Source organism: Erigeron canadensis, chromosome 6 (assembly GCF_010389155.1).
Source record: "Erigeron canadensis isolate Cc75 chromosome 6, C_canadensis_v1, whole genome shotgun sequence".
NCBI lineage: Eukaryota > Viridiplantae > Streptophyta > Magnoliopsida > Asterales > Asteraceae > Erigeron > Erigeron canadensis.
In genome coordinates this window covers 42518736-42542144 of record NC_057766.1, presented here as the reverse complement: position 1 = coordinate 42542144, position 23409 = coordinate 42518736, and the positions used below count along the sequence as shown (strand labels likewise).

General features: G+C 31.6%; 1 protein-coding gene and 1 long non-coding RNA gene across 3 annotated transcripts; both read right to left on the bottom strand.

Moving 5' to 3' along the window:
• Positions 1-4059: 4059 nt before the first annotated feature.
• On the bottom strand, positions 4060-5812 carry LOC122605960. Its single transcript, XR_006324767.1, has 2 exons — positions 4554-5812; positions 4060-4340 (listed from the first exon to the last, which is right to left on the bottom strand). It is a non-coding gene; the product is annotated as an uncharacterized LOC122605960 (long non-coding RNA).
• A 9911-nt stretch (positions 5813-15723) lies between these two features.
• Positions 15724-22166, bottom strand: LOC122606086 (E3 ubiquitin-protein ligase RNFT1-like). 2 transcript variants are annotated; one of them, XM_043779044.1, is made up of 8 exons: positions 21192-22166; positions 21025-21101; positions 20750-20918; positions 20352-20440; positions 20088-20252; positions 19931-20008; positions 17609-17715; positions 15724-16098 (listed from the first exon to the last, which is right to left on the bottom strand). In XM_043779044.1, the coding sequence occupies exons 1-8, from the start codon at positions 21931-21933 to the stop codon at positions 15993-15995; spliced, it is 1533 nt and encodes a 510-aa protein (XP_043634979.1). In that variant the 5' UTR covers positions 21934-22166; the 3' UTR covers positions 15724-15992. The 2 variants fall into 2 exon arrangements, with proteins under 2 accessions (XP_043634979.1, XP_043634980.1); XM_043779045.1 differs by having other exon boundaries at positions 17609-17712; positions 21192-22161.
• Between the last annotated feature and the right edge of the window lie 1243 nt (positions 22167-23409).

Here is a 23409-nt window from a genome sequence, read left to right as displayed (position 1 = left end):
AACAACTTTTATTAAAACACATGGTTGATAAAGTTATATACACGTACCAACTCTAACATCACACAAAGAGAGGGGGTTAAAAATGCAAGACTAACAAGTCCCTTTAATAAAGTTTTTGTCATCGCTACGTATGACTCTAACAATAATTAAAAATACATCGCTCCTTTTAATTCATAAGCCTTAAAATTCTTTAAATTCATAAGATGATGACATGTGAAAATTGAAGGGGTAAGATTATGATAGAAATTAAGTGGAATTCACTTATCACATTCATATAGTTTTAGGAGGATTTTTAAGCTAACGTTTAAGAAGATTAATTACTTTCCATACTTATATTTAGGTTATTAAAATGTGTATTACTCGTAAAAAAACGAGCCTAACAAAGAAATGAACATAAGGTCATCAAACCAAAAAAAACATCAATAAATTAACATACAACGGTAATCATGTGGGTCAGAATTGCAATGAAATGAAAGCAATGGCAATGACGACTTTTAATGCTTATTTTGTTTTTGATACCATAAGATTTGACCTTCAAATTTTTGTTTTCATGGTTATATACTTATATATATTAAACATTAGCTACAATGACCTCCAAGGCTCCAATCCTTACAGTCACGCTTCTACATAATAATTATATTCTATTTAAAAATAAAAACGCTGTCTTCGAAATTCGAATATTATCTTAAACTAGTATTTTTTAATTTTTTTGAATATTTCTTAAACTAGTGTTTAATAAAATGTGAAAGAAAAGAACAATTTATATTATTATATACACATCCTATTGATATGATGCAACAAAACCATCACAATGATATGATACAATCAATCATATGTGTCTACATTAATAATGGTTGAGATAGCATCTCACTATTCCATGTTTTTTCCATCCTTGAATAAGAAGAATATGAAGTCATACAAAATTTGAAATGTCAATGATGAACAACTAGCTAGGGTAGTTGGATGTTAGTATAGGCAAAGGGATCAAAGAGTGAGGGCCACCATCATAAGCTTAGGCCACACATTTTGTCACAACCCATATTGATGATTTGCTGTAAATCTGACACTTCCTCATTTTGGTACACTTTTGTAGCACAGTAAGGAAAGGTACCCACCTTTTATTGTGTTTTGCTAATCTTAATTTACAAGCCCTCTCACCACCACCATCTGCAGAGGTGCATGGTGGGTCAAGCTTTACCTTCAATTTTACATTCTGATAAAAAAAGTAAAAGCCCCCACCTCATTATACAATAGACTGTCATGATGCAAAGAATTAACCATTTTAGGTTCTCAACATCTAAGGGGGTTGGCAAGGCGGGTGGTGGGCGTGACACCACGCTGAAACACCACCGCCTACCTTACACCACGAGTGGTGGCGTCAAATTGAGTAGTCAGACCACGCATTTCCATCTTGCAAGTTAGTGTCCCAATGCACATTACACCTGCTATTTTTGTTTAATTAAACTGTAGTTTTAAAAAAAAATGAAAAGTATAGTGAGTGATGAAGTAAGTAGCCGGATGCTAACAAAATTTAGATGAGTAGTGAGTGAGTGGTGGAGTTGAGGTGGCATAATGTGATTGGTTGGAAGCTAGTGAGTGGTGAAAAAATGATGAAAGGTGTGTTGCCAACCCTCTAAAAAACATGAATCATTTATAATCAAAATATTTACAAGAACAAGGTGTGATAATGTTACATTTTCACTTGTTATCTTAAAAATCACACATCCTCTTTCCCTATCCCTATCTAAGGTTGAAAGGTATATTTCAGATTATGACCTAAAGTAAAAAAGTCTCTAGAGTCAGGGGTATTAACCACTTAATCTAAACTAGCTGGTTGGTCTTCGTCATAGAACAATGGCATTAATGTAAAGGACATTCTCTAGCAAAGCGTGTAATCCGTATCCTTGAGTCACACGTGCATCTTCCACTACGATTGGAGCTCCATTTGTCTATGGAGAGATCATTTCTTGCCTTCACTTTAGCAAGGCATTGATATCTGTATCAAATAGCAGCATGAGATGAAGGATTTGGTTAAACATAAGCAAATTAAAAACTTCTTATGGAAAATCAAACCAACAGCCAAAAGCCCAAAACATTTCTATAATAATTTCATTCGGACTTTGGGCCATAGAACAATATGAAAACACGAAGTCACAAGGTTGGACTCGCAATTTAAAAACATTCAATGATAAATGGGTTAACTTGGATAGTGTTTTATCCCTAACTGGATCAAACGAGTCAAAAGTTATATATTCGATACATAAGAGTATAAAACTCAATAAGTATATTATAATAACACCATACGTGTAGATCAAAAGTTACTCTAGCTAGTAATCATAGATACTCACTAATTATATTGCGGAATACTTGGTGTCTGGTTTTAAACCACCACCACTCCCTCAATGTTTGCCGTTCAAAAAAAAAAACAATTGCGAAATACTTATTAGTTTTGTACAAAATATATGCCAGGCCAACCAACCCAAACCCAATCCAATCGATCAATAAATTACAAACTAATCACAGATAAATTACACGCTAATTAAGTTTTATCCCACTCATATTTCTATCTTTACACAAAGGCCCGGCTTGTTCACACTTATATAAATGAAGTGGTTTAGATAATATTTATTTCCTGGGCATGCACAAAGGCCCAATTAGGACATCTAGTCCAAATCTAAAAGATGGGCAGCCAGATGATGAAACGGCCGGACTTCATTTTTATTTTCAATTAAAGCCAGATCTAAAACAAGCGTCCAAAATGTGGATGGACAAGTTAAAAAGCAGGCCATAGCTAAATACCTAAATTTCAATAAAGTGATCCGTGTCCAAAATAGTTGTATTACTATTCACTTTTCGATTTATCAACATAATAAAACACCATGGTAAGTATTCATTAATCATTAATCAACATATAACATTTTTATTTGAACAACATGTGTCATTTTTTATTTAAATAAAAAAAAAAAAACTAGTTGTTAGTTTACATAGATAATTACAATATATCTTTTTGAATAACTTTTTCTTAAAAAACCTATTATTAAACTGTTATTTTGAATAAACTTTTCAAAAATGTAGTGTCATCATTCATAATTATAATGTATACATTTGCTTTTTAATATTAAACTTTCAATTAGTTATAATTCATTGTTATTATGAATAAATTGTTTAATTTAGTTATGAGAAAAATAAATAATTTTGAAGGAACCTAATTACTGACAATAAAAATGATAGCTTGAAGGGCTGAAAGGGTGAAATAAGTTGACTAATCTTAATTAGTGAGAGATTTGAGAAGGTTGGCTTGATCTGCCATTTCTCCAAGTTAGTAGCCATCTATAATATCATAGCAATCAGGTGCTTATTAGTTGTTAACTACTACTCTAAGTCTTATATAAAATGTCTTATTTTGACTCGTCAGTTATAAATATCTTTGTTTATATTATGGGTAATGATCAATCCTCCTAAATTATTAGCCTAAAAATCCTCCTAGTTAATAGAATTGTGACATGTGGAAAATCAGAGGATGAGATTAGGAAAGAGAATTAGTAGATTCTATGTGTTAACAAGTGAATATATTATGAGGATTAATTAGGAAGATTTATCATTTTCCTTGTATTATATAGGAATTGGTAAAATAAATAGAGTAATAGAAAAATCTAATCTATTCACATATTTTCTTATAAAGTTGAAAGAAAAATATTCCAAAAATCAAAATAAAAGATTTGATATACTAATACGGACAGGATAATATAATATGATTTATGTAATGTAATATCATTGGGAGTATTTGTTGCAGTTTCGTCCAATAGTCGCTTAGACACATGGAATTTAGTGATTTAAATATCACCAACCAACCCAATTGTTAGCCTTGGGTTTCTTTCCATTTCCATAAACCGTACTTTCTTCAAGAATCTTTCCAATAAAGTGCATAGTAACAGCACGAACTTCTAGACATGTCACATAGTGAATAATCCACAAATGGCTATTTAAGGTACTATATTACTTTATAAAAAAATGTTTCATAAAGGTATATCTAGCTGGAATATATATGACAAAATCATGTCGTTCGACAGTCCACCAACAAGCCTTATTTTATATTGTTAATTTAATTATATGTTATCCTCGACAATAATGAAGCCAGAAGGCAACATATATATATACAAGCTAGACTTCCAAAAACATATATATATACAAGCTAGACTTCCAAAAACATATATATCTAGGGATATATTAATATTACTCCGTATTATCATATCGATCCACATGACATGCTGGCCAGTGAAATGAATTTTGAGACAGTATTGCTTCCCTGTTTAGGTAGTAAGAACCAGCGAACTTGTGAACTGCATATATATAAGAGTCAACAAATTAATTAAAAACCAAAACTCAAACTACTTCTCTCGGCGTTTTTTTTTTTAAACGTATTTTCTTATCGTGAGAGATTGTGTCACAATTACTCGTTACAAATATAAAGATGTATACATACATATGTAGATCATGTACGACTAAAATATATATAGTATATATGTATATATACATGTACAATAGAATGATACCTGTAAGATGCGATGCGACAGAGGCAAGTGCGCGACATGACCACCAAAGTGATAGCTTTGACGGTTGAAATTAATGATTATTGTTATAAAATTTACAATAATTAAATTAAAATATAAAATTACGTAACCCAAAAAGTTGTTAATTATTTTGTAACTATATTGTAACGTATCTTTCTTAAAAAAGTTATTCGAAATCGAATGTTTAAGATTTACTGATAATGAATAGTAATTTATTAATTGGCTAGCTAGCTAGATAATATTTCTAAGTTCCTTTCCAAACCCCAGCAGCATTCCGAAATCCTACAATGATACTTAGATCCTGGGAGACCAGGGATCGAGTCTGAGCAGACGAGGTTTTACCTCCAAATTAACGTCGTGCCTTCTATAGCGGTTAAATTGGTAAGTTTCCCTCCCCTGTGGTCCCTGACTCCGTGGATCGATCGCTAATGACTGCCTAACCGTATGGATGTAATGGCTAGCAGTCCTGTGAAACGAACGCTCAAAAACGATAAAATTTCTAAGTTTGATTTAGGCAAGTTCTAATTAAAATTTTAAATATTTTCATTTGATTAATTTATTTATAGTAATATACGGTAAAAGATAAAGATATATATCTTGCATGAAGATAAATCACATTATCAATAAAAGATTATTAAACACGCATATATATAACACACAACTTCTTCACACACATATTTTTGTATATATCTATTATAATTAAATTGTATAAGCATTACTTAATTAAGAAACTATCGCAGTCTAGCTAGCCCGATAGCAAGTAGTTAGTAGTTATTAATATATGACAGCTACCAGTTAGCTCGTAAAAAGGAAAAATGGATGATATATATTTATATTGAGGGAGGCCGCGGGAGAGGGAGCTCCCTTCAGTCCAAGCATAGATTAGCAAAGGAAGAAACTATCTCCCGCATCATTCAATTAATCAAAAAGTAGCGCATAATAAACTGTTGAGTAGGATTCCTTCCGATCTAGCTACTACTGACCGGTTAAATGAATGAGTCGGCAGCTAATTCTATTCCTTCATCGCATCCATGAGTGGGCTGAAGGGAGCTCCCTTCACTTCTCACTTCAGTTCACTGAATATATATATATATATATGATAAGGTTCATATAAAGACCATTCACATATAAATACAGGTAATATTATGTATAACTTGATCTGTTCATATATTCATGGATTTGTTCACATAGGTCATTTACATATGAACATCAAATTATAATTTCAAGTTTTTCACGGTACTCCAATCCAAATAGTTTTTACATGAACTTTTTCATATATATATATATATATATATATATATATATATATATATATTATAGGGGGATGGTAATATAAGGCTGTCGGGTATCTAAGCTTAGGTGTAGAACACTCACATATTGTTTTTTTAATCCATAAAAATCATGGGGGCCCATGCATTTATTCATTAAACAATAAATAGTAAAATATTAGTATGTGAGGAGTTCCACACCTAAGCTTAGGTGCCAGACAGCCTTATATTCCCTTTTCCCATATATATATATATATATATATATATATATATATATATATATATATATATATACTCCCTCTATCTTTTCCATTTAATTAGCTACCTAGCTAGCTACTTAAACATCAAATGAAACTTCAGCTAGCATATATAGAATTTTAACGTTAACGAGCGTTATAGATACAACTGTATATATAGTCATAATAGTATATATGTATCACTTCAATTAATTTCTTCAAGCGAGGAGTATGATTTATTAGTCATTTTCTAGATGCATGTCAAAACTGCTGCTTGTATGATGTACTTTCACTTATTGGTTTTCATTAATTTCTTCTTGTGCTTTAGAATACGTGCAGGAAGCATCGAGAGTGCAAAACATACATAACGGCCGGCAATTAATCAATTGAATCAAACAATAAGCAAAAAACCACTACATATATATATAATTAACAAAAATATAACTTAATTATAACTTCTTGATTAATTCCTTTTCAGTTCGATCTGTTATGACTAGCCCTGTGTGTTATATATTTATTATTCATAAGTAACCATTTATGAAGCAAGAAAGGAAAATATCTGAAATACTCCATAAATAAAAGGTGTTAATTACAGTAATTAAAACCTTCCATTTTTGGATCGTTTCGATTCTTGATAAAAAGTCGAATATCTCACGTATCCAGAATCACTAATAATTAACATATAAACACTACCCTGGGATAAAGATATGAAAATCTACATCTCACGTTCGCCGTGCCTGTTACCGACAGATTGGGTATTGTTGTCGTTATAATCAGTAACACATAAAATATATATCAACAAGATAGATTTCAATAATCAAACATACAACCAACCTAAATTAAACTTAAACAACAAAAAAGGAAAATAATAAGAATAATAACCCACAAACCCTAATCCCGAACATACATATCAAGACACCAACTAGCCCAGCTTATATGTAAGTCATATAGCTATATATCCCAATAAATCTTATATATAACATCTTCAAAAAAAAAAAAATTCTATTATTAATTACTCGTATTATTATTATTTTTTTTATGTCTGTTGGAGAAAAAAAAAAAGATAAACATGTGTCTAGAGAGAGAGAGAGAGAGAGAGATCGGGAAGTAAAAAAGAAAACTTAACTCTGGTGTACGTATGATCCATAGAATAAATGAACAGAAGGTAGATAGCAGAATTGAATGGAATGGAATGGAATGGAATGGAATGGGTATTCATTCAATTCATTAATTTACTGGATATATATATCTGAAATGAATGAACAGCTAGATAGCTAGCAACAGTGACCGTTTCTGCAGAAGTGGGTCGCTAAACTACTGTAGGATGGAATCAGGTGTGTGTAGGAGTTTATAATTATGGAAAAAGGAAATGAACAGCTGATTATATTGATGGGTCGCTTTTATCATGAGAGTCAGACTCAGATTTCTTCACTTTTAAAAGCTACCCAAAAACATACCCATATATATATGTAAAACACACTAAACCCAATATAATATACATATATATTTGGATTGTTTATATTTCTCTTTATATGATATTTTTGATCTTTTTTAACAGATAAACAATCATAAAAACTTTCTAAATTAAAACTGAAAATTCACTGATTTTTATTACAAGTAACCACTTTTACATGTAAACAAGCTAGTTGGTACTTGTTTATTTTCCCCAGACAAATTAATTCCTTTCAACCCTTTTTTATTTTTATTATTAACCCTTAATTACTCTTAAATTATACATGAAAATCTGGAATGAAACCCAAGAGACCGGGATTCTGAAATCCTCCAATAATCAACTTCTACAAATATAGAGAGGAGACTCAAACCTTGATGAATTTTTCCAAGCTCGAAAATTTTACCAATGAACCACCAACTTCCATTGATAAATTTCTTCACAACCTACGTACTTGATACATGATTTGATGTAGCCACAAGTATTTAATTTTCAACTACGGTGTGTCTCGCCATCTGGATGAGTTTCCCCTCGATTTCTGGGTAATAATGGTTTAAATTGGGTATCTATTCTACGAGAGAACACTATAACGCGAACACGATTAAAACAATGTATGTTGCACAGAGAGGCAGTACCAGAAATAAATCACAGAGAGGATAAATTTAAAAATTTAATGAAAAATAAATTTAAAAAATAGCAAAAGGCTAAAAACCTATAGGAAAATATTAAAATCCACGAATTAAAAAAATCTAAAAATACATGACAAAATATAAATTTCAAAGGGGGACATTAGTCCTCTTTGCCCCCCATATGTGGTACCACGCTTGGTTGCACCTGCTGATATTCGCGATTAATTTACTCATTTAAAAAAAAAAACCTTAAATATTCTGTATTTAAAATCCTACAGGCATATTATAATTATAGGGTCTAGGTAAATAAGACAAGTATTAATGTAAAACAAATACGGAGTAAAACAATAGGTTTATCTTTACTGTAAATCACCGTATATCATGAAAATCATCGTACAGCTTATAATACTTGTGTTTCGTGAATTTTCGTGCATCATCAATTTAATCAAGATCTAAAAATCAAAATCTTGTTTTATTTATTTTAGTTTAATACTTGTTTTATAATAATAACCTCAAATCTATAATATATGAGTAGTGTGTGAGTAGTGTGACACTTCTAATATGTGAAAAATAAATGCATGGTTGTTTGTTGGTCTGAAAAGGAAAATCCCACTTTCACTGTTTATGTGAAGGAAAAAAAGTTATAGCCAGAGAGAGAATGAGAGTGAGAAAGGAAAAGATGTGTATAGAGATGGATGAAGATCGAGATCCAGCAGCAATGCGGGTCCGTGTTAAATTACTGTGTCTGGATACTTTATTTTGTTTACCTTTGACCACTAATTAACTGTATACTGTACAACATTACTCCAAACTAATTTAGCTTTATTTTTTCTTTTTATCATATATACCTTTATTTTGTTTTATATGTTGTGGTAATTCTAAATATATATATATTTAATAAATATATATATATATATTGGGTTGGGTATTGCAAGACAAATATTAAAGTAAAACAGATAAGAAAAGAACTTGACCCTTAGATCATGCTAAAATTGATGCACGAAGCAATTGATGTACGATGATTTTCATGATGCACGGTGATTTCAGTTAAGAAAAATATATTGTTTTATTTGTTTTACCTTAATATTTATTTTATTTACCTAAAACCTATATATATATGGGGTTTGCTAAATACAGCTCTTAGGGCTGTGTTTAAGGTGCATAAATTATTTGTACATTTACCATAAAAATCAGGGGGCGGACTTTCAATATGGAAGATACAAATTTTTTTTATGCACGTTAAATACAGTCCTAAGGGTTGTATTTAGCATTTCCCTATATATATATATATATAATTAATGATTTCTAAAAAAATATTTATATAGCTAATATTTTTTTAAATTTACTTCAATGTTAACATGAAATATATTTCCAGATAATATATAGTTATATATTTAGTCCAAATAATCATTTCCTGTGAATATTAAAATAAGATATGAAATTATATGTTACCTAAATTGATAATTGTCATCTTTTTTGCATTAGAGTTTTCTAACTTTAATAGTGTTTTTTTTTATTTTTAAATGGCAAGTCAAGCTACTTGATCGTATTTCTGACTTACACGTATTACTGAGATGAAGTCAGGATTATCGAAATATTCAATCATATTCTAATTATATTGGTTGATAAATTATTAGGGTGATGGTCCATTAAGAAAGACATTATGTAAAAGTCACAACTAATTATATTGTTTATATATTTTTCTTATATGTGTTGAACGGCATAAATTAAACTAGTCTAACTCGTTATATATGTCCCCGGGCTAGCTCGTAATATAAGTTATGCTGGAATTAGTTTGCTCGTAAGTCGTAATGTGAGTGTCATAACCAAGATTTAAACAATTCATCACACACAAATAACACGAGTACCCAGCGGAAATATTTATGCAATATAAATATTAATTGACAAAGTTAATGAATCCCATAAACTATAGTTTAGGGTTTAAAGTAAAACTCTTTTACAATTGCACACACGACACAACGATGTATGTATGCTAGTGTCGATCACGAATCCCATAACCCTTTGTGCTTCCTTTGATGTAGTTGAACAAGGAAAACTGAAACCTTTTTGGGTTTTGGTTTGGCCGAAAAAGAGAGGAGAGAAAGAGAGATATTTGTTAGGGTTTTTACCTTTCAATCATCTTACAAATAATAACCCTGAACCCTCTTTATATAAGGTTAATATTAGGGTTTACTTAACTTGGTAAACAAGCTAATATTAGGGTTAAAAACCCCTTTGTAAAACCGGCCCCCTATATGTATAATTAGGAAACATCCTTAATTCCTAATTATAATTTAAGTCCATCTCTTTCGAAACCTTTAATCATTAATACACGTATATTTTAACATTTGACAAACGTTTATTTAGTTACTTCGTAAACATATATATTAACTAATACATTACATTAACATATTAATTAATTACATAATGTATTGTGTCAAAACGTGTGACTTCATAAGCTTAAATATTTTCGAACATTCATTTATTTTAGGTAATCATATTCCAACGAATCAAATGTCGTAAAAGTCAATTTTTAATAGTATGTGTGTGTATGAATGTAAAAGTAAATACTATTATATAAGGGTGTATTTTGTTTATATAATTAAGTCTAATCTAGTATGGCATGTATATGTTTCCATAATGTATATTCTTCATCTTCTAGGGGACAAATTAAGGACTTAGATAAGTGGGTAACATATACGTTGTACACTTGTACATCACTATAATGTGTGCGCCATGACCAATACCACATGAGAGTTCGCAGTGTTAATTGATGTGGGGTACTTTATGGACCAATGTGTTTTCTTGTGTGTATATATATATATTTTGGTTTCAAATTACCTTTTCCTTACAAGGGTGAGATATTTTGAGACCACCTCTTATTTTAAGACTAATTAGGACCATTGATTTTTGTACACCATCATCATCTACTACGATATACAAGACTTTTTTGTAAAAACACTAAGACTTTCCGACGACGGGCCCACCAAAAAATCATGAGTTAAAAATCATGTGTTACACATGATTTTTTGGTGGGCCCGTCGCCGGAAAGTCTTAGTGTTTTTACAAAAAAGTCTTATATATCGTAGTAGATGATGATGGTGGTGTGTAAGTTATGAAAATCAATGGTCCTTTTTTGGACTTTTTTTAGTTGGTCTCAAATTATCTTTCCCCTATTTATATATATATATATATATATATACGGTGAGAACAGTCTTAAAATAAGAACGGTGAGAACACTTTAAAAAAATCATTTTGATGCATTAAAAGTCCATAAAACTAACATGGTGCAGAACTAATTATTATCATTTAAGTGTTTAACAACACATTGATCCGTCAAAATCGAAAAAATCACGTTTTTTGGTGGATGCATCATTTTGAAGAATATACAGCCAGGATGGATGCACAAAACAAAAAACATGATTTTTTTTATTTTGACAGGTCAATGTGTTGCTATACACTTAAATAATGAAAATTAGTTATGCACTATGTTAGTTATATGGACTTTTAATGCATCAAAATGATGTTTTTTAAGTGTTCTCACCGTTCTTATTTTAAGACTATTCTTATTTGATTGTCCCTATATATATATATATATAAGTTTAGGTGTGGAATACTTACATATTGTTTTTTTAATTCATAAAAATCATGAAGGCCTATACATTTATTCATTAAATAAGAAATAATAAAATATTAGTATGTGAGGAGTTCCACAACTAAGCTTAGGTGTCACACAGCCTTATATATATATATATATATAAATGGGGAAGGGAATATGAGGCTGTTAGGCACCTAAGTTAGGTGAAAAACCTCTCACATACTTTTTTTTAAACCATAAAAATCATGAGGGCTAAGCATTTATTCAAATTATTAAAATATTGATATGTGAGAGATTTTTCACCCAAATTTGGTGCATAACAGTCCCATATTCATTTTTCTCATTCATGTATATATATATATATATATTCAAGTGGTTATCAACTTGTCAAACGTTAACCAACCACCTCAACTAGTTACTATCTGATCATGATTCTAGAACTACCAGCTAGCTAGGTTCAATTTTCTAGCTATCTGAAACTCAGTTATATATGCATGTAAAGATGGCGTGGATTGTACAATTTTAAATTATTATAAATCGATAATAAGAATGGTATAGAAAAAAAAAATGCCAGCTTAATTATATATATGGGATTTGCTAAATACAGCTCTTAGGACTGTGTTTAAGGTGCATAGATTGTTTGTACATTATCATGAAAATCAGGGACGGACTTTTAATATGAAAGATATAAATTTTTTATGCACGTTAAATACAGCCCTTTTAGCATTTCCCTATATATATGTGTGTATTATTAGTAACTAGACATTGATTTTCTTATCTATAAACCTCAATATCAAAGTGGGGTGATTTACTTACTTGCATTATCAGTATTGTCCTACTGTATTAAAGTTAAGAAAAATCAGGCCAACAGAAATACCTTATCATAAACATGCTTTATTATTTTTTGAAGATTCAGTCTGGATACAATATCAGGAAAACCTCACCGTATAATGGTGAGTCGTGCACGTACGTTAGACGACAAGATATTGGCTACGGTCCGTTACAAGTATTCGGATGGAAAACTCAAGACTTGTTATTCTTAAGAATAAAACTCAAGACGTTGGGTAAAACTAAAAATGAAAAGGTTTAATATATACATACTTTGATGCATATATATAGACATTGATTAATTAACATATTAGCTCTGGTGGTAATTACTTTACTTAAATAAATATGTCAAGAGTTAATGATTGGCGGTATGGGGAGAGATGACCAAAACAAGACATATCGATGAGGTGATCAGCTAGTCTTCAGTGTGTGTGGTCTCTGAGCTAACTCCACTACCTTCTGTTTCTTCATTGTTGTTCTTAGTTTCTTGTGTTTTTCTTATACATATATTCTGCTTTATAAATTAAATGAAGAGAAAGAGAGTGTAAAATTCTTCCAAAAACTTTTAAAAAATATTAAAAACTATATCTTTGAAACAAAGAAGAGAAAATAATGTAAACTTCTTCCAAATACTTGAAATTTCTAAACTTATTTTAGAAAAGCTTTTCACTCCAATATAAATAGGTTGTGCAAACATTTTATGAAATATTAAATTTTTTTGTAAAAAGCTTTGTAAAACATTTCGTTATTGAAGAATTGTTGCTTAAGAGTATGCTAATAAGCTGGATTTTTTGTTCTGACTTCTTTTTATTATTATTAAGCTTATCTTGTTTCTTTTTAATTACATGTCAATTTTATTTTATTGTTATAATTTTTTAAACATCATGTATCTTTTTTTTTTTTTAAATAAATAAATAAACATCATGTATCGATTGTGAATAATATAATCAATATAAGTTGTCATGGAAGTATTGTTAATTGCATTAATGTAACTATCATTTTTTAATTAGTTGCTCTTTAATTTGGGTAAAAAATGTTCGTAACAAGTGGATATCCAAATCCTTGTTAAATATAACATTGGATGAGCACTTCCTCATTTTCCGTGAGAGATGATATTTGTACCATTTTTTTTAATTTTCTTATCACTATGTACAAGTATCATTGCAGACTATACAAATATTAACTACACCGATGTGGTAAAATAATCAAATAATTTGATACTAATATCAATTCTCTTTTCCGTGACACTAATCTAATGGCTTGGCTAGCTGGTGATTCTTGATACACCAAGATACGCCACTTTGAAATCCATAATATTATCTTATCTCTTCTGGGTCTAAGTTATCATCATTTTTCCAATTTAAAATCTTCTTCATGTGCATATATGAATGGTTTGGAGGCCTCAGTGGCTCAGTTGTTGAACTTTGAACTTGGTCAACCATGTTTTATATTTATGAAAAGATATAGAAGTCAACTTGGGAGAATCAACCAAAATTTGAGTGGGATTTCCTTTGACACTAACGGGAGTTGGTGATGGTGGCGGACGGACACAAGCAAGCCAATGTGTCATGAAGGACAGCTCTCACGTTTCTAGATTTCATAGTTTTAATCTTCTAACTTGTTACTTCTTGGATCTTTTATAATAAGAGAACAAAAAAAATTACTAGTTTGATAAATAAGTCAACAGATAAGGTTTTCTCTATTCAGGTTAATTATTACATGAGAATGACATTGAAATACGTTTATCATCGTTTTTTAACCATTTCCCTTGCAGCCCAAAAATTGTTACCTATTAAAGTTCGAACGTGAGATCACTATAAAGAAATTAGGTCCTAGTCTGACCCACGTTGAAGGTGGTTAAAAGTATCAGTTGGATGTGGAATAAATATTTGGACATTTGTACTATTCTATAAAATTTAGAATTTCATATATCCATCTTTATTTGCATTGAATACTTTTAAAATGACTATATCATCTGAGGACAAGGTTATCAAAAAGGTTATATTTTATCTGCATGTGCGTATAAATAATCAGAAGAAACGTCCTTATAATGCAATAAAGCTCATTGCACTAAAATCTGACTATTTTTTGCAAAAAATTGACATAAAACATCTTTACAAAAAGAGAGTAGAACTTCACATTAGAAAAGCAAGGGAATGGGAGAAGCAAAAACATGGAATGGACATTGCAGTGCAATGACAGCTTAAGGCCGCGACATACTGGCCAACAATAGCCATCATTGATGGCATTGGATGTGTCTTTGCATGAAGTTGTATGGCATAAGTAAAAACAATATAAAATACTTAATATATATTTTAATAATTAAAATTTGTAAGTTTGACAAATATAAACACTCAAACATTCAATAGTCACGGTATAAATGCCGGTACGGAGACTATATGTTGATGATTTTACATTTTTCCCATACATCATGAAACAGATAAGACTATATTCACATTTTAATCTATATTATTTTATAAAGCATTTTGACCTTTTTTGAAATTTCAAAAGATGATTTGGATTACCTAAATTATCCATCATTTTTTTCACTAATTTAAACATCTTTACCTAATATACCTATAATACCTTTAAATTTTAAACACTCATTTTTTTCCCTCTCCTCAAATCTCAACCACTCGTTTTTTTCTCTCCTTCATAAATCATTTCATTCCTCTAATTCATTCAAAATCGTTTATTTCAAAAACCATTTATCGATAAATAATAAAAATTGTATGATGTTCTTAAAATTTCAGCCCTTAAGTTAAAGATGTCATTTGATATACTTTCAACGAATTTTTAAATCCGATGGCAGAGCCCGTACGGGTAAACTATGACTTATCACCTCCTATGAGTCTATGACCTATCACCCCTACCATCTCACCGCCGCAACGCGCGGCACTCTCTCATTAAAAAAAAAAAAAAAGGTATCCAGTCCCGTGTCCAAACATAAACAAAGGTAAAAATCATGTAACATTTTGGTTAAAGAAACATGAAACATGAAACATGATTTGAACCCCTAATAGCTGACATCGCCTTTGACAGTTTGACGCTACTTGTCCCTAACAGTATGCACTATGCACTCAAGTTCTTCTCTTGGGCCCTCTTTGCAACTAAAAAACTAAAATGATTAACGACTTCAGACATGTGGAAATCATCCATACAAACACTTATAGCGTATTTCCATATACAAAGCGTTAACAATGGTATTACATAATCCACTCATGTGTAATATTGTATGTATGTATATGTGTGTGAGTATATCACTATAATTAGGGGCACAAGAAATCCTCGACTGTACAATTAGCGGGGGAAAAGATGCCAAAAATAACTGCAATAATACAGATTATAACTTTGGGAAAATCCGTGGACGATATTGAAGAAAGCAAACGGTCTGCATGGGAACTTGGGAAGTCTAGAATAACTGGAAGAACAAACTCGTTGAGCCATCTCCAAATGATCGTATATCCGCTGGTCTCACCAAAGCTCTACATAGTGGACAAGTTCTTTCCCTTTCGAACCTGAAAATAGAGTGGCCAAAAAGCTAATTAATCAACAAAAAAGAAATTAGTTGGGAAATATAATGCTTTAAGAATGGCCCAGGCTGTTTGCTTAGGCCTTTGGCAACTTCGCTATTTCTTCAATCAAGAAAAGTCCATACAAATATAGCCATTAGTTGATAGTATTAAGACAGTAAGTTAGGGTTTATTGAGAACCATTGGACGAAACAAACTCCTCTAGCAAGTACGTGGAACAAATTTTAACATCGTTGTCCTTCTACTATGAAAAAATCTGTATCAGTCTCACAAGTTCAATATGTGTGATAGAACACGGTTCAGCAAGAAAGGTAAAAGGATTAGATGAGATCATGAATAGCTCGAAGCTCTTCAAAACAGAAACTTTTGATTGTGTCGAGGGCAGAGGGCCGAGTTAACAGATCTTGGGGAGAAATGGGAAAGCCTGCTGCAGACTTGAGGAGGTGGCCACCATCAGATTGGTGATAAAAAAAAATACAAACATGCAAGACACAAACCCAACTGGGAAAACAAAAAAAAAAAAACAAAAAACCCGAAACTGCCACCAGTACCATACCAGCTCTAGTCAAGTTGATTTCTGATTCTGGATTTTGTTAAAAGGGTTCTTGCTTCAGTCAGTCTAATTCAAATCCTTAACGATTTATATATTACAAATTTGAAACACCATTATGAATTTTATTTGTTTAAGGATTATAAAATTTGCATAACACAGTCCAGTTTGGGACCAAGCACTGGTTAGTGGTTACAACACCTAATCTAAAAACAAGGCAGGAATATACCTCCATATTTTACCAAACAACCGGGCCAAAGCCCACAATCTGGGTATTTATTGGCAAAGATGGATGAACTTTTGAGGATTAATAAAAATGAAGTTTACGGATAGAAAATGCTAATAGGGCTGAGCGATATTTCATGATCAATAGCGATCATGGAATCAGATGTTAATAGGGCTGTTTCATGATGAATGGACTAACAGTATACAAGTGGTTTGCAAACAAGACACTATTATGTGAAAATGACCTGAAAGAGAGCAACCATTCATCAATCATCACTTGGAAAAAACTTCGAGAACAAGATCTCACAAAAGCATGACGTGCAAATAATTTATTTGCATTGGCACATCATAGCAAGGCAGGAGAGAACTATGATCAACAGTTCAACACCCTAACTTATCAGATACCAATTTTTTAGAAATACACTTTAAAACTGGAAATCATTATAGGATTAGAATAGTATGGAAACTAACCAAGCAAGTGCTGCTTAAATTGTTTAATCTTCCTCCCAGAAAGCACCAGGTAACTTTTCTCTCTCCCTCAAACTAGTTCAACTACCTAATGTAGTATGATTATGTGTGTTTCCTTGATCAAATTTTATTGTACTATTTTCTAGTATGATCTTTAAGAAAAAGTTTAAGCAAATGTACACCCATTTATTAATATTAAATTACGTTAAGTTAACTGTTGATATCAGAGAAGATGATTGTCAAATTGCTAACCATTCTGAAACACAGTCCTCGCAAAAAATATGTTTGCAACGCAACAAAATTGGAGCCTGCATCTTTTCCTGGCAGATAGCACACAAGTCTCCTGCCTCACTCACCTGCTAGTATAAAAAAAAAAAGTCAGAATATAATGTAACTAGAGCCAAAGCTTCTGCAATACGAAACGTAAATGGGAAGACGGTTGGGGATTTCACTATTCAGGTTACCCGGGGAAGGAGTGTATTTATTTACATAGATCTACACAGCCTAAGCTGGGTATCCGTGGCTGTTTCCAAACCTCCCTGCCACCTCCAAGATTGTACCTAGTGGGATTCAAACCTAGACCTCTTGTAAAGATGTCACTATGTCAGGATGCTATCCACTAGACCATCTAGGAAATGATTCTAGGATTTAAAATACCTGCTAAATATGATAAATGTAGCTTGATACAAGTGGATGCTTAGTAATCAAATATCTAGAGTGCTCCTCAATAATAACACTACCGGAGAATCTTTTGGGGAAAAAGATCTAAGCTGCCAAACCTAACTAGTAACTAGGCTTGGTCAAGTGTATTGCTTGAAAGTCATGGGCCTGCAGGTTCATTATCTTCCTTTCACAGTAAGACTTTCTCCTTGTTTTTGTTAGGAGTGATTGAATCAATCATCTTTGACTATTTTACTTTTACTATTTTTGTGAGTATAGTAAGGATAATAGTTATTCAAACTAAACAATTTGTATGATCTAATGATCATCACAAAAAGAGGCGGAACGGGTCGTTTGACCCGCAAAACATTTTACCGAAGGTTCAATTTTTTTTATAAATAGCTAATGTGACAAATATGATTACTATAACAATGTTGTTTTCAGATAATCATATAATCTGAGAGTTCAGTTTTCATAAATAAAGTCTCCTTAAGCATTAAAGATACACTTTGAGTAACTTTAAACCTATTTGACCCGTTACAAATAAACCAGAACCTTAAACGATCCATTTAATAAATAAAGGGACTGTAAATGCCACCTCATAGAATTATCACTTGTTTTCTCATCCCAAATAAGCAAGTTGGGTTAAATGTGTCCGCTGAAGGCAAAAGATCTCCAAAAAAACTCGCCTTTTACTAGTATGTTATTTCTTCCTCGAGTTAGGTGGTGTTTGGATAGCTTATGTTTTGAGCTTATCTATACTCCCTTAACCATAGGGTAATAGCCCAGTGGCCACCAGCCGCCACTTTCCAGGGGGATCCTGGGTTCGAGTATTGCCAAAGGCAAACTTGAGATAATCAGGGGATTATTAAGTGGTTGAGATTCACCTGGACACTAGTCTGGCTGGGGGATTAGTGGGTACCAAATGGTACATGGGATCAGGGGGTTCCTATCCAATTAGCCTTTTTTTTTACTCCCTTATAAAGCAAATCACCCTTTTGTCATCTTTTAACTTTTAACCTTTAAAATACCTAAAATACCCTTCTCTTTTATTAACTAATTTAAATATATCCACCTAATATACTTATAATACCCTTAATGAAATTAATTACTTTTACATTACCCCCCATTAGATCAATTACTTTTAAATTAATAAACACATCGCTAGGTCACCAACACCGGCGCCACCCGTCTCTACCGCCGCATTGCGTGGGTAACCTTCTCGTGCATATTAAAAATAAGTAGCTTATGGCTAATTTTTTATAAGGCTGAAAAACATTTTTAAGTGTTTGGATTGGCTTATCTTCTGAGTGTTCGGGTTAGCTAATCACATAGTAGCTTATGTTCATCATTTATCAGATTATCAAAATGGACATGTTACATATTTTCGGTTTACCATGTTATTGTTTGGTTTAATTAATGCATTCTAGATAACAAGATAATGATGATTTAGATTATCATGTGATAAACTGATAATACCAAATAATAGTAACTAGTAAGAGAAACATTTATAATGGGTTCTTGTGCATTTTAGTATATACTATATCTGTTACCATATTAATATGTTTCTTCAAAAAATCAGAAAGTCATAGAAATTTTATAGTAAAAAGGCATTTATAACAAGCAAATTGGAAAATTAATATGTACTTACAAACATGAAGCTTCAAATAAGCATAAGCCTTAGGGAATAAGTAAGGGAATTAAAGCTTATGTAATGGGGCATAATTGCATAAATAAGCAAATATGTCTACGCAAATAAGATTATCCAAACACCTAGACTGAGCTTACAATGCCTTCATACGCTATAAGCTAACAAGCCTCCCAAATAAGCGTAACCCAAACACCCTCTTATAATGATACTAATATCTGGTGCTAATAAGACCATTACAAAAGATAAAAAATTGCTTGACGTACCTGTTCTACCGTTGCATGTGATCCATAATTGACCTCCTTCCGTGATAGTGCCTTTAATGCGGCATAGAAGGATCCAATCTGAGATTATAAGTAGGAAGGATATAAATTAACTCACTATAAACTTCAAGGAAATAACAGAAAAACAGCAAATCCATACCTTTTCAACAACAGATGTGAGCTTCAAGGTTAAATACAAGCCTGTTGTCAAAGACGAAAAGAGGCTGCCATATTCTTTGTTCAAAAAGAAACGGTACCAGACAGGGGCAGGTAAGAAGGCACGGTATAATAAGAGTGTGTACTCAACCAGAGTCAACATTTGACCCTAAAATGCAAAAATCAACCATCAGCACAATCTATAAATATGTCTGAAACACATTTCTTTATAATGTATGTTACAAGCTATTAGGTTATATTACGTTACCTGCCTACGAAAACTATGGCCCCTGCCATTTTTATAGTACATAAGCAATACCAACTTAAAAGCCATTGCAGCCTGCCGTACCATTGTATCTGCAAGCAAGAGAATTTTATTATTTGTAATAGCAATGACATCCTCCCATGTGTAGGAAAATCCTATAACAAACAGTTTCATAACTTCCTCTCTCTAAACTCACTGTAAATTGTCCATCTCCGTTATCACCTTGACTTATTATTTCTCCTATACTTTAAAGCTTACGTGTTCTAATTTAGTCAACGAATCACACATATTTGTTCAATCATATATTGAAATTATGTGGCTACAAAGAAAGCATATAATAAGTGCAATCCGATCATCACCCCAAAAATGCATCACTATAAAAGAGGTAATGAAATGCATACCATTTACAATGATGGTGAATACAGCGTCCCAAAATGGTGGTATTGCTTTTGGGGGAACCATAAACAAGGGATAACAAAGATCTTCGTTTTGGTACCACCAGTAAACTCCAATCACATGAAGCATAAAAAGAATACAATACCCTGCCAGAACAGATAACTTTCTCTCCCCCTGCACAAGTTCTAATATCGTTAAGCTCAACGAGGGAACATTCAACATACACATATGTATTTAACCACAAATTTAAGACAAACTGAAACGGCATATATTATTATACCTTTAAAGCAGTCTGCTTCCGTAGAATATCATTTGATTTGTACATGAAAGCAGTTATATAGACAGTAACAAAGAGACCTACAAATCACCATACAAAATAAACATTTAATGCAAGATCCATTTAATAAGACAGCTTAAACAAGTAAGCAAAACCAAATAAAAAAGCACCTTGTAAGTGCTGACGAATGAACACAATCAACAACAAGATCGAGAACGGAAGAATCTGTTCAATCCATCTCGAAACCTGCTGCAAATCATACCTCTGCTGATATGCTGTATCCACATTATTATTATTATTATTATTATTATTATTATTATTATTATTATTATTATTATTATTATTATTATTATTATTATTATTATTATTATTATTATTATTATTACTACCATTACTATTATCAATCCCACCATTACCATTACCATTACCACCACCAGTTACATCACCAGAATCAACCGACTCGCTCTCTCCACGCTCCACCGCCTCACCACGGTGTTCGTCCTGCTCTCCACCGGTCAATATCCGGATCGAAACCTCATCCGTACTATTTTCACCTCCATCATTACTACTAGTAGCAGTAGTACTACCATTACTAACTCTACCGGAACCACTAGACCTACTTTCATGATCATGACTCCGGTGATTACTATTATTAACAGGAATTAGAGACTCAGATTCATTATAATCATTATTATTACTTGACCTAGGTCTTAACACACCTGAATACTCAATCAAAGTAGTTACAGGTGCTTGTAAAAACCTGATAATCGGAAACGGCGGAGACGACGTCGTTCTCGGCGATGACGAATTGTTACTAATTGTTCTCCGTAACGCCGCCGTCGGAGATGAAGGATTTGAATGGACATCAGAATTCGTTGAATCACCTCCTGTTGTTTCCATAAATCGCCGCATATAAACTCTGATAATTCAATCACAATGTTGCTTAACTAATTTATTTATAATTATAATTATAATATATATATATGATTATTTCGATGACGAACAGGATTAGGTAGCGATATTATTATGAGTATATAAATATCTATATATAGATACAAATTTGTGTATGTATAATTGAATTGAGAATGATTTAGGGTGGAATCGAGAAGAAAGAAACAAGGATTCAAATCGATTCAAGGGATTGGGGTAGAAAGGAGAAATAGTGTTATTGGAAGAACGAAACTGGGAAGGATTGAATTTGCATTAAAATTGGAGTTAACGTGTGATAAGTAAATTTTGTGAGGATTTTTCTCGGTAATAATGTTTTTAATTAATTTTTAAAGATAATAAATAAATAAAGGAAATATTGTATACAGTAAGTACAGTAATGAAATAGAAGGGGTGAAGTAGACAGCTATGACCTAATGTTCAAAAAAAAAAAAAAGACAGCTTTGAACTTAACGCGTAAAAGCACAATACAATTCCATCTTATTTAATCCTTAATTTTTTAAGTTTTTTTTATACTAGTAATTCTTTTTGTCAATTTTTCTTTCTTTTAACGGATAACGGGCCGGTAGTTTCACCCGATGCCTTATAATTTTAGTAAAGTTGAAATAAACTAAACATTCCATACGCTTATAAATAGTTTTTAATGAATGAATATGATAAAACAAAGTGTTTATTATAATAAAGTGTCACAACTAACATGTGTTTAACATTTTGCATTAGATACATTTGGTTTTCTCACACTTAAGACAGTTAAGCTATTTGGAAAGATCTATGCATATTTCTCAATGTATGATTACTCGTAAAATAATTTTTTGTTCTAACTTTAATGGCCTTTTTATTTTAATATATTGTTGTTTTAAAGGAAAAAAAAAAAGATAGTGTAAGGAAATGCTTTTAATGTTAATTGAATTTCTAATATATGTAAAAGTCAATTTTGACAGGGACATATTAATCTTATATACGTGTCATTTTGGTACGAGTAATTATCTCACAATAATAACTTTAAACAACTTTACACGGAACGTTGTAATGTACCTATTTTTTTTAATTTTTTTTTGCAAATTATACTTTTATGGTGAATGCCGATAAATTATTAATAAGTTTTGATATATGATAGTGTATTAGACTATTAAGTTACCCAATTTTGATATACATATGGTATCTTGTTGTCACTTATACATAAAATTCCAATACATTTGTTTATCTGGCACTTCTTAAACTTCTATTAATGCATGCAGTGGGTGCAACAAATCCTTAATTTTTGATGTGAATTGGACCGTGTGAACACGTTGGTAACTTGGTATGAAGGGTTATGGCTTTTAACTTTGATTGAAAAGATGATCTAATTTGTTGCATTTATTTTGACACTTTGCCATCATACGAAGACTCTTAATTACGTCTTTTTAAGATGGAACGTCTAGTGCTTTAAGAAATCATGTC